Source organism: Vollenhovia emeryi, unplaced genomic scaffold (assembly GCF_000949405.1).
Source record: "Vollenhovia emeryi isolate VEMERY1.0 unplaced genomic scaffold, V.emery_V1.0 DF939139.1, whole genome shotgun sequence".
NCBI classification, from domain to species: Eukaryota; Metazoa; Arthropoda; class Insecta; order Hymenoptera; family Formicidae; genus Vollenhovia; species Vollenhovia emeryi.
Window position 1 is genome coordinate 346,922 of NW_011967227.1, and position 17,900 is coordinate 364,821.

Consider the following 17,900-nt stretch of genomic DNA (forward strand, 5'->3'; position numbering starts at 1 on the left):
CTATTAAATGTTTAAATTTTCAAAAATAAAAGGAGAGAGAGAGGGAGAAAGAGAACTGGTAGAAACCAGAGAAATAGAATCAATTTCTGCAAGTCGCAGTAACAGCGCGCAAGCAGGTACGTTCAGTCGAGAATTTACGGCTGTCACTGGCTACTTTATTCTTGCGACGTCTTTCCTGGGAACGATCGATTGTCCAGTCTAACCCCGTTTCTCGCCCCGACGGAACCGTACTTGCCTAGGAGGCGAAGGCTACAGTAAGATCGTTCGCGCTATGTCGTTGGCGTGCGATCGATCTAGCGCGCCTGGTTCGACCTTCGCAGCGCCGCATGACACAGCGTCACCGACCGCGGTTCGCCGCTGCAACCTCCGTTGACGACGACGACAACGGCGGCGGCGACGACGACGACGACGACGACGACGACGACGACGATGACGAGGTCCGCGTGTGAACGCGAGATACCGATGCGCGCGCGTGCAAGCAACTAACACCAATTTTACGGCGCGCACACCGAATACACACTCCATTCGAACCATACGGACGTAGCGCTGATCGATAGGTCGAAGCGGTCGAGAGATTCCCGAAGGGATGGCAGACAAAGGGCAGAAGGGTGTAGACAGGTGATGAGGACAGCTGGTCTGGGACTCACCTCTTCCTGCGTGAATTCCGCTGTGGGGTCCGCGTGCTGAAGAAGAGTTGCAGCTTTCGCGCGGTCTTTAAACGCGATTACTAAGAAAAACCCTGGCGGGTTCGTCTGTGCCTTGGTCGCGGTGGGTTTCACCGTGTTTTAAGTAGACGCACGTAATTAGAGACAATTGCGCCCTATAAGACTTGATAACCGATCGCGACTCGATACGCGTCTTTCGATGTGACGTTACGGGACGTGCGAAGACAGGGCACCGTGACGAGGCTGACGTTAAAGAGCGCACGGTGTTCCCAACGACGTCGTACGATTACTAAATGCCCGAGTGCACGGCTGCTCCGACTACAGACTGGTCAATGGGAATGCGCGTTGCTCCATGCGCGGTATACTCCGGATCGAACCGGTTATGGACAGACTGCCGACATCTGGTCATGGAAAGGCACACCCGGCCTGTCACCAGTATTCAGAATTCCCGCATCAGAGACGGGTGCTGGGTCTTGCGACTCAGCCGGTCGGTTATCAGACGATCTTCCAGTGACTTACCCTAAGGAAGAAAGAGCGAGTCCCTTGGTTCTTCCATCGACGCGGTAGAAAACCATAATGTCTAACGTTGGTGCCAATGAACGCAGTGCACGCTTGTGCCACAAGATGGAGAATTCGCACACGTTTTTGTAACGTTGCATATATGTTCCAATATTTTCTATCTTATCTAATGTAATTGGAGAACATTTTCAGGTCGGGTTGGATCTTGATAGACTAATAACAATATTTCTGCGTGAATTTGCTAAACTTTTTCCAAATTATTGTGTAAATCAACTACGTGCCGATTATTTGTCTGTCTTAAAACACTTTTTATTGCAACAGTAAATCCACTTTAAATTGAGTAATCGATTAAATTTTTTATTTTTAAATCATCGAATTTTGAATCTTCTGGCGGTAAACTATAATTTTTACGTCTTAAGAGGTACTTGTAGTGCTCGTCCATTTACCATCAATGCAATACTTTGGTTGAAATCCTGGAGCACGTAGACTTTTTAACACTTCCGAACTGAATGTCGCACATGCTGCAATAATTTCTTGTGTCATATCTTCTGATGTAGTCGACATTTTTTTAATATACACGTACAATGCTTTGTTAATCGTTATGTTACAATATGTACGCGGTTTACAAGAAGAAGAGGAAGATCGGATTATTTTATTGTAGCATGTGCGACGATCAATCCGGAAGAAGGTGCTTCAAGAACTCAACAATTACAATGTTGTATCGATGTAGACAAACATTACTTCGAGCATATTCATTCCTACAATACAAGAATTATTGTTTTACTCCTTTATTTAATATCAAATAACCTTGTATTATAGATAATTAAAATCGAGATTAAAATTGTCTAAACTTTCGTTATTGCGTTAAGGGAGGAATTCTGGTCGAAAACTTTCAAAAAGTTAAAAACTTTTTGCACACTTTTATAGTACATCTCAAGAATATGTTTCTACAGTGTTTGAAAATTTCAAGTATTGACGAAGTTGTAAACAGTTTAGCATAGAGAGACGTCTGTTCGTTTCACGCGCTCAGGTAAGGGTAGGAGCTCGCGGGATCTTTGTGTTCCGAGGACTCCAGGCATCTACTACTTCACGAAGATGTTCAAACAGTGGACATAGCCAAAACAACAACGAAAGTCTTAACACGATGATCTAACGTCTCGCAACGAAACACTTTCATAGTGGCTTAATAGTTCTTGAATCTCTGCATACTTGACTGTAGAAAATTTTAATGAGCACTATGTTAATATCTTAAAAGTTATGGAGACAACAGGAATACTCATTGTCAGTTACCAACAATTTAAGTTGTTTGCTAATTAACAGCGAGTCACGCGCGCGGAAATGAAGAGCGCTGAAATTATTTCTTAAAAAGAAACTTATATAGCTGATCGAGGAAACGTAGAAGAGCTACGTGACTTTAATAAAAAATGGACGGATTATTTGATACGAACCAGGAATAGCAGATTTTAACTAGAAATATATACTATAAGTATGAGAAACTAATACCAGAAACTTTAAACGCGATTTTCTCGAAATCATATTTTCCAAACCCGGTGATATCATAACTTCGATATTTATAATCGGATCGATCTCAGCTAATATATAATATTCAGTTATATTTTTGGCGTAAACTTTTAAAATAAAAAGTTAATGATCGTATGTATTAAAAAAAATGGAATTAATTCTTAAGCATGTACTATAACTCATCCTCTTCTAAATCTTTCAACTGACTCTCGTTCTTCAAATTGGCCCGCAAGAACCGAAGAGCTGTCTAAGCGACTGTCTCTCGTAATCGAGCCAAGTTGAGTAGCAGAAGAATGGAACAACGGACCGGAAGTGCTCTCGAGAGGGTTTAAGAGGCGCTACGTTTTATGGAATTCACTCGGAGGCGAGCGAGAAAGATTAAATGCGAGGTGGAGAAAGCTGTGATGGATCTCCACGGATGGAATCGGTGCTCCGGACTTGCGGAATGTGCGCTGGGAAGAGCGGGGATTTAAAATCGCGAATCTCTCTATTATTTCCGTCTCTCGTGACGACACCGCGAAGTAAATGAGAACGTCTTCTACGCCCATCCCAGCGACTGGATAATCCATTTTGCGGATCACTGTGGCGAGTCTGCTTTATTTATGATCGGCGAAAAGAATTTTAAAAGTCAATTAGCACAGTAATTCGGAGAATAACGCATGGAAAATTTCATTCATAAAATCGTCTTTCGTACAATAAGTATCGATACGTGTTGATTTGCCACAAGTGCACTATAGTCGCGCATGATACATCAGACTGTCCGGGAAGAAATACCACTGGTATATGGATAGGAAGAGGGTGCAAAATATCCCGAGAAAGACTTGACGTATCTTTTCACATCCGTTTACGAATCCCACCAATACGATGCACCATACTCGAACGCCCACCCCTAAACTACACCCCTCGTCCTCCTCCCTTACAACCTTTAAACGTTACTACTAAACTTCGGGATCTTCTCTCCAAGGGGTGATATATATTTCCGCGAGTATATTCATCATAAAAATGTATATTTATGTATATTTCCGCTAGCACGTCGCTCGGTTATACATACATATATTGTTACCGCACGTCACCCCCGCGGGTTCTCGTCGGACTTACCGCCGCCCCGTATATATGTATACGTCCGCAAAAGGTGCTTTATAATGCGCGCGGAACGTAGCGGACATATTTTCCCCGTCTATGTCCTTCTGGTATGTTGTATTCCTTCGCGACAGAAGGAGCCGGTCCTTTGTAGAAAAAAAAACTCGTCGGGGGCGGTATTTAGTCTGTCAACCGCCATGACGAATCGCCGTGAGGAGGGCCGGCTTTAGAGCTATATGGGATATTCCGTTATACTCTGTTATAATATTTAAACATGAGGGAAAAAACGCATTTCACATCTCACATTTGAATTGCATTCAATTTCCTCGCTGACAATAATATATTATATGCTTTAAAAAAACAAACTTACTTTTACTAAGACATTGAAAGAATGATGGGGAGATTAGGAAAGAAATGTGTATTTTAAATTAAACAATTAAATTAAAATTATGACGCGTTTGTAATAAAAATGTATACATAATCGCGATCGTAAAGCAATATCCCCGGTCGCCACATTATGGACCACCCATGGGATTTTCACCCCAGAGAAACAGGTGCAACCGGTCTGGGATACAACGTGCAACGTGTTACGATGCTTTCCCCATGGGCGCGCTTCGATAAATTCGCCCACAGGATCTTCCTTGCGGGACACGAGAGGCGTGCTGGTGCGCCATATACTGAAGTTCGTTTAAAGGGAAACGAAATTTCGGTAAAAATATAGCGTTACGAGAAATATTATATCCTCGGGGACGTAATTACGATCTCGCGGGATACACGGAATGCACAGTTAACGATATTGGAATATGGATTAATAGGGCTTTAATTATTTTAATTATAATCGCATATTCGTTACATACGTTTAATGATATTCCCAGGAGTTTTTAACAAGTACATTACAACCAGTTACTGCTTTATTACCTCCAATTGATGAAGTTAGTATTGCTCTTACTTCTGTATATAATTTTACTATTACAGTAGAATATCGTCAAATTTGATATTACAGTTGAATGTTACATAATGTTACATAAAAAATTCAACGTTATTATAAAATATTTCAAAATTATTCCTTCGTTTTTCAATGAAAGATGATAATGAGATATACTTTTCTGAAAGAGCCATATTGTATAATATGTCCGATAAAATATTGGAAGTCACCCTAAAAAATGCACTAGATACTCACTTTACAAACATTATATACTTCTTTAATTTCATCTTTCACACAATATTGTCAATATAAAGAAACGTTGTCAAAAAGAATATTGCGAAATATAAAAATTTAAATAGTCGCGGCAAAATAGTTGCAGACTCTAGCTGAGCTATCGGTCACGATGTCGCTTTACTGCAAACTTTCGTGGAAATTTAACCAATGTCAATTTGCTTCAATCGTGTATTTCAGACACCGAAACTGCACAATCGTTTTACTTAATAATTAAATATTTATTTTAAGGTATTTTTCTCGAATAAAGAAACGTTGTCAAAAAGAATATTGCGAAATATAAAAATTTAAATAGTCGCGGCAAAATAGTTGCAGACTCTAGCTGAGCTATCGGTCACGATGTCGCTTTACTGCAAACTTTCGTGGAAATTTAATATTAATACGCAATTTCGCTCTCTGTCTTTTTCTCTCTCGTAGATACGGGCGCGTATGCACGCACACTCACAGACATGCACACACACACACGTGTCTCTTAAGATCTAATATTTATATACGTATAAGAGGGAGATACAAATGACGATAACGTGCTTCTTTCTCGCCTTCTCAAGGTGTGCCAGATGTAGTACAGTTTTAAAACTTTTCTAGGTATTTTTATTTATATTAAACTTAAACTATAGCTTTTTAAATTGATAAATTATTATATTGCTTAATATTATTGCGTTTGTAAGAAAGAGCAATAATATTAATTTTCTTTTTATAATAAATATATCTAGGTAGACAGATCAGCAAAATACGATGATTTAAGTTTGGAAGAAACTTTTATTTCCATTTGAACACACAATAGAAATTCTATATATCTATTTATAAAAAGAGCAATATTTAAATAAATCACAGAATGTGTTTAAATAATAATTATAATTTAATCTAATTATATAACGCAAAATATCTAAAAAGAAAAACATAAAAGTAAAAAATTTAATAATGGATATCTAAACTAACTATGTATATTTTACTCGCAAATTTATGTTTTTATCATAAAATCAAAAAAATTGCCTATTTTTACAGAATGTTCACCATCTATCAATGAAATAATCGCTATCTAATAAATAAGAAACATATTTCACTGGTATAGATGATTTCCTGTTAATTTTTTCTTTCCGTGCAATGCATAAAATGCGGAATATATTTTCATTTATGAATTTTTAACGGGACGTAGCAGCAGTAAGTTTGAAGATAACTCAATGCACTCATACATTATTCCACAGCCATGACATATAAGCATATAGGGATGTTCTAAACAAATTACTTTAACGATTTTTTAGATTACTACGCTGTGTTGTTGCATGCAATTATGTATAAGGATATAAAAATATTTAAAAAATTGTAATTATCTTGAAGAAACTTTAGTGTGGTATAAATTACGTTAATCGACAGCAATTCTTGTATAGCTGCTGTGTGTTTGAATTTTTCAGGTTTATTAATCGCGGAAAATTCTGGAATTACGGGCGTCGAACGCCGAGCTCCGGTTCCGAGAACGAGCGTCGCTCTGCAAAACGTATTATTCTTTCTCGATACGAGTTTGCGACAGATACGGGAAGAAACCGCGATCGTTCTCTGTGAATATCATATCGTATCATCGCGTGATCGCTGAATCCTCGCGATTCGCTAAATGCTCGGTTAACCGGCAAGACAGATGTCTCGCGCGATTCACACACGAAATCTGTACGTCCGAAAATCAAAGCGCCAGCTAACTTGAAATTACTTTTCCATTGCGGTAACAACGGACGATAATTGTTTCTTTAAACGATGTTTGTATTTGGATACGAGTTCATCTCGTATCGTCGCATTGAATCTCTCGCTTCATGCTGCTCTGTAGTTGCAAAGATCTAGTTTCCTTTTCATTCTCACAGCCAAGATCTTTGCGAAAGCTTTATCGCGGAATTTCATACACTGTGTAATACATAATAACGTAATAAATCAATCGTTATTTTATCCCTTACGAAAAAGTAACGAAATAATTACTAGAAAATTACTGTATATTAGTAATTGAACTATCAAAAATTACTGATGTACGGTAATTTTCTAATAATTATTTCGTTGCTTTTTCGTAATGAATAAGCGAGACCTACTTAATGAGTCCGCAAAGTGATACGCAAAAAGTACAGTAACAGTCTCTGAGCAAGGTAATGTGAAACACCAGGTATAACATTTTCAACTTACATTTCATATTTCTGGTAGACAGAACAACGAACTTCCAACGTTTTTTTCTTGTTTTTCTAGCTGCGCGGTATCGTGCGACGTTACGCGGGCCGCTGTTTACGTGAAGGTCGCCGTCCTATCATTCGGTCGGCGAGCCTCGAGCTCGCCGGTAGTGTTGAGAGTCGGTCCGTGCGTCGTAATATTATCTGTATAATACTTTTGCGTTAACAGTTTCCGAGACGCGATCGCGATGAGCGTGAGATTGAAATACCATTAATTCGTACACGTTTATCAGTAACAAATAACGTTCGTTGATAAATTATTACAAGACTCTACAACTTGTAACGAGAAACGATTTGTGTAAACCGTGGTATTTCGGCGCGATTACATCTCGTTTACGCATTGCGCGTTGAATTATCTGTCGATTTCAATTGAGAGAAATTTGTTGCTGCATGTACGGCTTTGTGTGTTTGCTGAAATTCGTTCCGTCGTACTTCATGGCTCGAACAATCTTATAAGCAAGAAGTAGAGAAAATCGCTTATTGCACGTCGTTACGTCTCGAAATATGGTCGACAATTATCTCAGTGAAGTGTTACAATTAAATAACGACTTTTCATCGACTTTGATAGATACTTCGCAGTTTATTCCGCGTATAGATTCGATTAAAATTTCATCGTTTACGGATTAATACCTACTTCTTTACCGCAGATGATGCGGCTTCCGATATTCGCGTTGCATTTAATACCGCTTTTTAAATTAAAAATGATTCGTCCGTTGCTACTTTTGAATAAAAAATGCAAGATGACATGTGAGTTGCCGGTTTGAAGATTTGCGCGAAGGAAACTTATATGTATACAGTTAATAATTGGTACGTTTTACGGTATTTCACGTCGCATACGGGAGTGCCGTGCAAAATTTCGCGCGATCGCAATTAATCATTTTCGCGAGTGAATATTGTGTGAGTGCCACAAGGAAATCTGAGAGGAGGAGCAGGCCTGGGGGGGGCATCGGGCAATTGCGGAGCAACCGTGAGGTAAGTTTGATATTTTATACATATACTTAGTATTTGCTACTTGTTAAATTAAGTATTTGCTCAATGTTTTCGTCTTATTTATTCAAATGATTCGAGTAAGAGTTACAGACAAAATCATAAGTTAAAATTTTGTGAGTTTCATATTTTAAAGGGGGATTTTATTCGAGTATTACCCTATAATTATTTGATTAAATATTTATTTAAAAAATATAATTTTTAATGCAATAATTTTATTTTATATAATTAAATAAATTAACAATTAAATTATTCTGTAATAATTATATGTGTATTTGTATTTTATAGTTCCATATGGCTATGGTATAAACTCCGCTGTTGCGCATCGTATTGGTAAGTAATAAATCACCTTTTATTTTACATTGACGTAATGGATTTACACAATACTCTATTATAATTATCTTCTTAATCGTATCTATTTTAAAAAATATATAAAATATTTAACTTCGGTTTTAAATTACTTTATAAATTAAACTTATCATGATAAAAAATATCTATAACTAAATGTTTGGATTGTATTTTATTACTGGATTTTCATTAAATAATCTGGTAAATAATGTACATGCAAAGGGTGAGATTAAAGCGGATTATGTTGTATGTCATTTTTCAATTTCCTAGTTTTATTTGTTTAACATTTTTTAATTAAACAATTATACATACACGAGATTCTTATGATGACGTTTATGAGCACGGGTATTATTTCGAGATATTTAATTAGAACAAATAAAGCTTTTTGGCAAATGTTCGGTGTATTTTATAAATAAATACATTTCAAATAAATAGTTAGGAAGCATATTGCGTTAGGATTTGAATTGAATGCGGCCATGTATTTAAAATGTTAACGAGAGCTTGCATGTGGGCGGTTGTATCGAAGGACATGATACATTTTACATGCATTTTGTAAATCTTTCGAAGTGGGCACGCCTTGCGGCTGTTTCTTGTGATTTGTTTGACAAGCGTAAAACGCCTTTGCAATACAATTCATTTGATCAGCATATATTCGTTTGCATAAAAAAACCTTGTGCGAGCGATTATAAGAACGCGTGCGATGCATTGTATTGCAGAGCGAATACTAATGAAGACAAATGTCATGGCACGTTGCCTACAGTATAATTATATTGTGTTTTTAACCGGGATATCTGACTGAGAACATTTCCGACGATTTATAACTTTCGAGGAAAATCGTACAAAAGATTCGCACAAATTATATCAACAATATCTTTTCGTACTTTTGTATTTTATATAAAAAGTCTATAAGTTTCTCATATTAAATATTCTAGTCAGCATAAAAATGTCGACGGTGAAAAGATCGATCGGCTGCTTTTTCCCTACCATAACTATTAGAGTAGATAGGTAATCTAAATGTTAAATAATTGAAAAATTAAATTTAAATTGAATGTGAATTCACTGACGACAATAATTCTATCTAATGAAACTGTGTTATGTCCGAAAAGAAATCGGTGCGCAGGACAAGATGGAAAACGGTATATGAATTCATATTTTAGTTATAATTATTGGCCTAGTTTCTCCAACGTATATTGCTACTCGTTTTTCTGACGTACTGTAAATTGTTATGTGCAAAGTCTACTTTGCACCGCACTACTACTTCCGCGATATCACTCTGTGTATAATCGTTTTATTCCTCGAAATTCGATCTCTAACGGGTACTAGGAGATATCAAAATCCAATAACTTTTTTATACAGTTATTACAGTTTGTGATATAACTTCGCGATTAATTATTTTTCACGGTAAACAAAAAAAATCAAGATTTACCGAAGCAAATATTTCGCGCGATTTATTATATTCGTTTAAAATGAGTATCGACACGATAGAAAATGGAAATTATAAATTGTTTTATTGCAAAGTTTACGAGCGATAATGCTTTTTTTTATGATGCTTGAATATATGTATTTTGCACTGTGCTTTGAATTTTCGTCAATTTAAATATAATTTGATTATCGCTTTTGGATTGAGAGCACAAAATAATGTACAAATTGTCGGATCGAGTGGTTTAAGTAATGGAAATTTGTGATATACCGAGCATTTATTAATAACATACAGTGTACACAACTCACAGGATTTGTATATAAATGTGTTAAACGTGCAACACTAAAGTTTGATTGTGTATTTTTTGACGGTCCATTTGATTTTAATTAACCATTAATTCGACTTTATTAATCGCATCGTATCACATGATATTACAGTAAAGTTTTCAATGGTTCGAAGTATTTTCCAATTTATTTGTCATTAAATGTAATTTTGCTGGTACGTAACTTCAATCGACTTTGGTCTGAGAGATATCGCGATTTAATTAGTAACTACTACTGTCGTAATTAAACTCATGTTTTAATATTTGTATCGCATAACATAAATACGACATTTGTACATTGATAATTTGTTGAAACCTTTTGCCATTCGAAGTTCGTTCATTACGTTAGTTTGCGCAACATCGCGAGTGTCGAGTGGATTGTAGCTTTATACGATCGTATTTTTTTATTTTCTCGCTATTTTTCTATAGCAATAATAAAATACGTATTTACTTACGATTAATACTAAAAGTGTCGTGTAAAATGCTGCAATCGTTATTTTAACGATTACTACGCGAACGCATAAACTATGGTTTTGCAAGCAAAGAACAAGAAGGAATAAAAATAAATAATGGTATAAGAGGAAAAGCTCAGAAAGACATGGGAAAAATAATTGCGTAGTAACTATGCAAATAATTTGTTATCGAATTTTATTTGTTGCCTGTGCACTTAATTATTGATCATTATTTTATGTGTGCAATAATTATTTCTTGAAATATTAATTATTTGGCCATGATTAATGGCCATAACTCATGTATATTTGTATTTCATAATTTAATTTAGTTTGCATTGCAACTCATTGTCAGTTATGAAAATCAATAACAGATGACAGATCGGTATACTTGTTGATACATTTATATGTGTGAGCGAAAACTTTATATGACATCAGCGGCTAACCGTATATATAATTTGAAATTTATTACAACTTGGATAATTTTATACTAGAATTTTCTAATTAATTTTTCGAATAAGTTCTTAAAATATTATATTGTTGTTGTGGGATATTCTATATATTCCGATAACAAATTGTAATGAGATTTTCACTTTTTCGGACTTTACTTGATAATAATTTCAAACAGAATCTTGAAAAAATATTTTTATAAACTTCTGTATTTTCTTTTATACGAATAATACTAAATTTGTAACACGACACTTTTAGTATTAATCGTAAGTAAATACGTATTTTTTTATTGCTATAGTTTTATAAAAGCTGATAGAATCGTATACGTATTCGTATTTAAAAATTCGCGCACTTACGAGCATGGAAATTTGTTTATTACTAAATCGTTGGTGATATACTTAGTTTCCATAATTTCTTTATTCCATTTCTTTCTCTTCATTTGGTATTCTCGTCTAAAAATCAAGTAACATCTTTCGTTAATAAAGGATATCGCATTAATATCACTAACAGAAATATGTCAAAAAGCGTCTCGCTTTAATTGCTATTTCCTGTAATATTTTAACTTTTTTTAAAAAATATATATAAATCTCTCTGGTATGCCAGACGATTTCAAGATGATTCTAAAAATATCTTGTATGAGATGCATTGCGATAACTCATTCTCGCGGAAGTCTCCAATATACTTAGATTCTGATAACATTACTACATATTTCATTCTTACGGATTAAAACAAAATCGAATAAGACTTGGACAACCTGCATATGATTTGACACAAATATATTATATTTGTGTCTATTATACAGTAAACTATTGTACAGTGACTATTATACAGTAAACATTCACGAACCTTTGGACGGTATTATTTGAACGAACTATCCGCTTATTTTTACATTGATGAATTTGTTCATGAGGCGTCGTTACTTATGCTACTCCGCACGGCGAAGCAAGGCAAACCAGCATTGCAATGGAATTACGATGGCTTTTAAAAGGACGTGCATTCGCATAAATAATTCATTGAGTACGATTTCTCTCTCTCCGCTAGACTTCACGCTAACCGCGACGGTGGCATCATGCGCGCGGTAAATCCTTCTCAGGCAAAGTTCGGAATTTGTACGCACAATTATGCAAATATATCGGCATTCTCGGCCCGGGGCTCGCCTACGTGTTAGGCAACGAACCTGCCTAAACCTTTGCGAAAGCTTTGCATGCCGCGAAAGAAGACTGTTATAACGATCGACTCGATTTCGCGTAAGCTTTAACAAATCGAGCGCGTGCCGTTTCAAAAGCGAATAAATAACACGGAAATTTTCTTTGCTGAAGATATAATCGGACAGGAGAAACGTCAGGAAGACGTTAAAAAAACTAGAATGAAATAAAATATAATAAAGTAGCAAGCTTGTAGCAAATGAATGTGTATTTCGGAATCAGCCTTTATATCGTATAATATTGTAGTTATGAGATGTTAATTTGCTTTTTCTCAGGGTACGATAAATCTAAGTAGTTTGTGACCGCGAAGTACAATAAAAATATGTAAGAACAAAATGGTAGTACATGTCTATAGGATTCGTAGAGCATTATTCGTAGAATAAATCAAGTCACTCTTTAAATATTTTATGCACGTTTATATAATCCTGATAGTTGCTTTATGGAAACTGTATTAGATATGAAAAAGTCATTATATTAACCATCAATTGCATAAAAAGGAACGATTGCACTTCTCTAGTATAGACGTAGAGTTGTTTGTGCGACGCAAAGCCACGAGCTTAACGGTTTCACTTGGGCTTCCTGTTCACGGTAAATATTTAATGGCAAAACCGATGGGATTTGCTGATCAATGTAAACCCTCTTCCGCTCGTCCAGCTTCTGAGGCAAGAGCCACGTGGCATCTTTTGCTCCCTTTGCTATTCCGCGGGGGTAGTGGCGAGCGAGTTCGGGAAAAGCGAGTTCACCTACCAATTTATTTTCGTCCAAATGGAAAGAACCTCGCCAAGGGTCGCCGTCGCGATGCTTTTTCGAGGTTGGAAACGAGAGATGGAAGTTTATACAGTTCGCGAAAGAAGCCGTTACCATCTTGGCTTCTTTTGATATTTCGGCCCACTTGGCTTCAATTCGAATTATTGCCATTTCGACAGAAATATCCCCGTTACTGCTCTAATTCGATAATCGGTGATATGCATCACGATAGTGCATTTTGAAAAACATGTTGAAGTATTGCGCATTAATAAGCAAAAAATACCTGAAAATTTCTGAAGTACACGATAAACATAAAATTAACAATTGAATTCAAATAGGATTATTTCTGTACAATAGAAAGATGAGATAATTCCGAGTTGGTTCTCAACAAAGATAGGAAAGAGTTCATTGAAAGAAGTTTTCTTAGATCAGTTTTTGAAGTGATATAATTAGAAATCACAATATAAGTGTCAATACGAATATTGATATAATTCGGTATTACATAACCATAAACGTATAAATAAAATCTGTAAAAAATATAATTTCTTCACGCGCCCAAGCGGATTGCGGAAAACGCTTTTGGACGTGCATTGTTGGCGAAGTATCTATAAAATCACTCGGTCGGAATGCGCTCGATGCGGTGATCAAAAATGCCGGGGCGATCGAGGATATATATTTTCTGAGGGGACTAGGCGTTATATCTTTCGTCTGGACCACACGTGTTGAAAGAATATATTGAGCGCCGCCGTCGCAGTCGCGGCTCGTAACTGCAGTCGCCTCTTGACTCTGCATCCGTGCTGCATCTCTGCGCAGACACTGATCCGAACAAATGGCACGCGCGTGCATGCGTTGAGGAATACCGAGCGAGGAATTCTCTGCAAAGACGCACGTGAACGACGTCCAGAACGAGACCCGGGTACCGACACCCGACAGTTTTTATTTCTTTTCGGGTATGCCGTTTCATTAGAGAGGAGTCGTGCAACATGTTTTCATTTTGCACGAGTCGGGATTTTGCTTTATTTCAATTGTTTTAGTCGCTTTGTTTGCTACATCTATTTTAGTCTCTCTATTTAATGAAAACACCGCAAATGTTAAATTTAAGAATTTTACTCGGAATTTTACTGCTTAATTTAGGGATTTGGGAATCCATAAATCTTAAATACACATTATTTATTTGCAATGAAAAGGAATTATTATCTTTAATGTTATAACTTTACTATAAATGTTGCCTAGCAACTGTAAGTATTGCGATAGAGAGCGTAATTGCACTCTCTTGCTTAAATAATGAACAAGGTGTAATTTAGACTTGGCAATTTGATACGAAATTTGAATTCAAATTGTAAGGCACGTATAACATATTTAAAATTACAAATAACGAGATATCTTATATTTTCAAACGAAAATAAACTGTTTGAACTAGTTACATAATTACAAGGCTATGTCCCAAGCTCTCCTTTTACTTAAATTGATTGTGCCTTCCTCTGTTTATTATAATTTAATTTTTTTATTTTTATGAAGACTAAATATTATAAAGACTAAATGTTTAATGCAAAATTAGAATTATAAATTTAAACGAAGATATGAAAATATTTTAAAAGTCACAAATATTCTTCTCCACATAAAATTTTGTCCCCGTTTTATGATGAAATATTTAATTTTACTTGTTTTGTATAAATTTTTATTTTATTTAAACTAATATTTTTTATATTCTAAAACTATTTATTATTTAAAAAGTAAGATATATTCTATTTATTAACCCCTTTTGTGTATGACGTATATTTGGGCGGAAAAAGATGTGCTACCAGTGTATATGGCGCATACATATATGCGCATCTTAAAAAAAACCGATTTATCCTTTTGCGATTTTTACAACAGTGGGTACTCTAAGGTTTTCGATGTCGCTGAATCCAAACATGATATTAAATTGTTGATATTTCAAATAATATATCAAACATTGCTAAAAAGAACCACATAAAAATAATATTTCATTTAAACTTGATAAAAAATTACATCAATATATGGTGCGATCGTTTATACAACTCAGAATCACTAAACGAGAACGTAGCGAATTTAACTCCATATTCGTATTATTTTTAAATCTTTTTATAAACTAAAAAATTCTTATTTCTAATTTTTGTCAACGTCTTTTTTAAGTTCCATTAATTTTTTATTGGTTTTTATTAATTTGACTTTAACATTATTTAATATTTAATATTACGATATAAGATTTGGATTCAACAAGCTTGAAATTTTTAGAATGCCAGTTCAATTTTTGTCCACCAATTGGATATGTCATTTTTTATTGTGAAATTCTAATTAAGGTGTAGTAAATTACATTTAAATTCAGTGACCACGAGAACCGTGATATTAAAAAACTGTTTTAGTGCACAATGGTGGCCTAAATATTTCATTTTCGCCACATTACAAAGGAGTTAATATACACAAAAATATTTTAATGTGCAGCACATAAAATATAATCTACAAATTCTCCAAGCTTTGAGAAATACTAAAATCTGTAAAGTTGTGTATTATAATGTAACAAGCTATGCTGTACTATAGCGAAAATTATTGGACAAAATTCAACCTTTGTTTTTAAATTTCATAGCAATTTAGCTTACCGATGTTTATACATTTGTAATATTGCGTATTACGAATCATAATTCATTCGCATTTATCGCGTGATTAGTTAATTTGTTAATCGAACAGAGTAATAGCTTAGTACAAATTATTCAATATTTCCGACCGAGTAAATCCGTTTATCAGTAAACTACTATAAAGCGACATAGATTGACGGTGAATCTGAATACGTTATGTCAATTAATCTATCGGAAATCGTAGCTCACTTGAGTAACAAAAAATCTTTTTAACAATGTTAACATCCGATCAAGTATTGTGACGAAATACGTAACTGTTAATTTAGAAATATTTTAATAATTTGACAAAACAGATATATCGAATTCGGCAGCTTGCACTAGTGCGCATTGAGTGCGCACTAAGGCTTGTTTACAGTCAATTTCTATATTTAAGGATCGTATTAAATGCTTTTTGAAATACTTGATAGCCAGTAAAATGATCTGTATAGCATTTGTATGGATCTTTTTTTTTTGGCTAAGTAGTTTCTGGTACTCGAGATGACCGGAAATATAAGAATAGACTGAACAAGCCTTATGTATGCACTCAGTGTGCACTAGTGCAAGCTATCGAATTCGCTATTAGTTGAGTACATGAAATACATTTGTTTGTCAACTGTCATCATTTGTACATTAATGATGAAATATAAGGTTTGTGAAGAATATAACTTCCAGTTTAAAAATATAATTTTATGAATGTCAATTAATTTAATTAAGCCCGAGTTATTAATTGACGTACCTGACGTGAAGTGTCGCGTCGATAGTAGTCGCCATGGGGGGCCGCAGAATGACAATTCCTCCATCGTCACGTTTCACCCCGGTGTTGTGATAAGCCTCGCTTTTCTCGTCGGGCGAACTCGGGAGGGCAGAAGTGATAGACATAGAAATACCATCCCCAGGCAAGTGATAATCCTCTTGCGGGCACCAAATCTTTGGCCTGGTGTACTCCGATATCCTCTTAATCATCCTTCTTTCCACTTGATCCGTGCCACTTTCTTGCGCTTTTCCACCCTCGTCTTTTTTTGTCGCACTGTTACGAATGCTCGTGTTGAAAACCAAAATCTCGATCTGCATCGAAATTACGTCAGCGATCGATAGCTACGGTACATCACGTCCGGGCAACCGCTACAGACTGTGGCTACGACTGAATGCTCACCTTATATATAGAGTCGCCAACTAAACACATCGTTTTAGTAAATGACACAATTACGTTAGCGTCGAAAGAGGGCCCGCCGGTAGCGGTGTAATAATTTCGTCACGCCAAGCTGGGCATACAAATAAGCGGTACCCACCCTTGTCATTATCGGCTCTCGACCCACCTTGCAAACGAGTTTGAGAGCAGTGGATATGCGGCAGAAAAACAGGAGAAGTAGAGAAGTAGAGGAAGTTGCCGGGAAATGTTGCGTGTTATCCGAGCTTTTGTGATGCACTAAGCCCGATTCACGACATCGTGCAAAAGGAAATTCTCGGCTCAAGGAAAAAATCCCCTCCCGCTGCACCCCCCCGAGCTGCGATCGCGGACTGCCGGTGAAAGGAAAATCGCGAGACGCTCTTCGAGTCTTTCGCGTTCACTATCTGGTAGCGCATGGTACGCGCAAGTATTATAAAATTGCCCGAAGGCTCTTCTTATCCGTTGCGAGGAAATAAATTACTAATTGCAGGCGATTAGCCTTTTAATAGCTATAGCGGAGTTTGTTTGCTGCTTATTCTTTCAGATTTTATTCAAGACCTTGAGACTTGTTTTACATAAATGGAAAATTTCGTAATTTTTATAACGAAGCGTTTTTGCACTATCTATCGTGCGAATAGTGATACATTATTGGCCGTGATACTTTTTTCTCACGAATAATTACATTTCATGATTTATTCATTGGTAACACAAGCATTGATAATTTCTGCACATAAAATGTGAGTATTTTTATATACTTTTCGGATCTTTTATTGCAAAATAGAAATACTTTTTGTACAATAAAGAGAGAATGAAATGTAATGTGTATTGGTAATAGTTGCACAAAATTTCAAACGATTCTACTCGAGCGAGCGCATCATCGAAGAAACGCAAAGTCAAATCTGCATGACAAGCTTGCGCCTTTGCTTCTCTTATTCGTTGCCCTTATCCGGCTTCGAGATAAGCCCTCTT

General features: G+C 35.9%; 1 protein-coding gene across 8 annotated transcripts in view; it reads right to left on the minus strand.

Moving 5' to 3' along the window:
• The window catches only part of LOC105567242 (protein NDRG3), a 48,482-nt gene extending 31,521 nt beyond the window's left edge, over nucleotides 1–16,961 (minus strand). For 2 of the 8 annotated variants that reach the window (XR_001009336.1, XM_012021947.1), the window contains exons 1-2: nucleotides 16,917–16,961; nucleotides 16,500–16,828 (exon numbers count right to left, since the gene is read on the minus strand). Coding sequence is in view for 1 of the 8 variants with exons in the window: in XM_012021947.1 (XP_011877337.1) it covers nucleotides 16,500–16,828; nucleotides 16,917–16,946 (359 nt within the window). In the remaining 7 variants the exon portion in view is untranslated. Of the gene's footprint in view, nucleotides 1–647; nucleotides 997–16,499; nucleotides 16,829–16,916 lie in introns of those variants that run through there. The other 6 variants (XR_001009337.1, XM_012021950.1, XM_012021949.1 and 3 more) reach the window with 4 other exon arrangements.
• Between the last annotated feature and the right edge of the window lie 939 nt (nucleotides 16,962–17,900).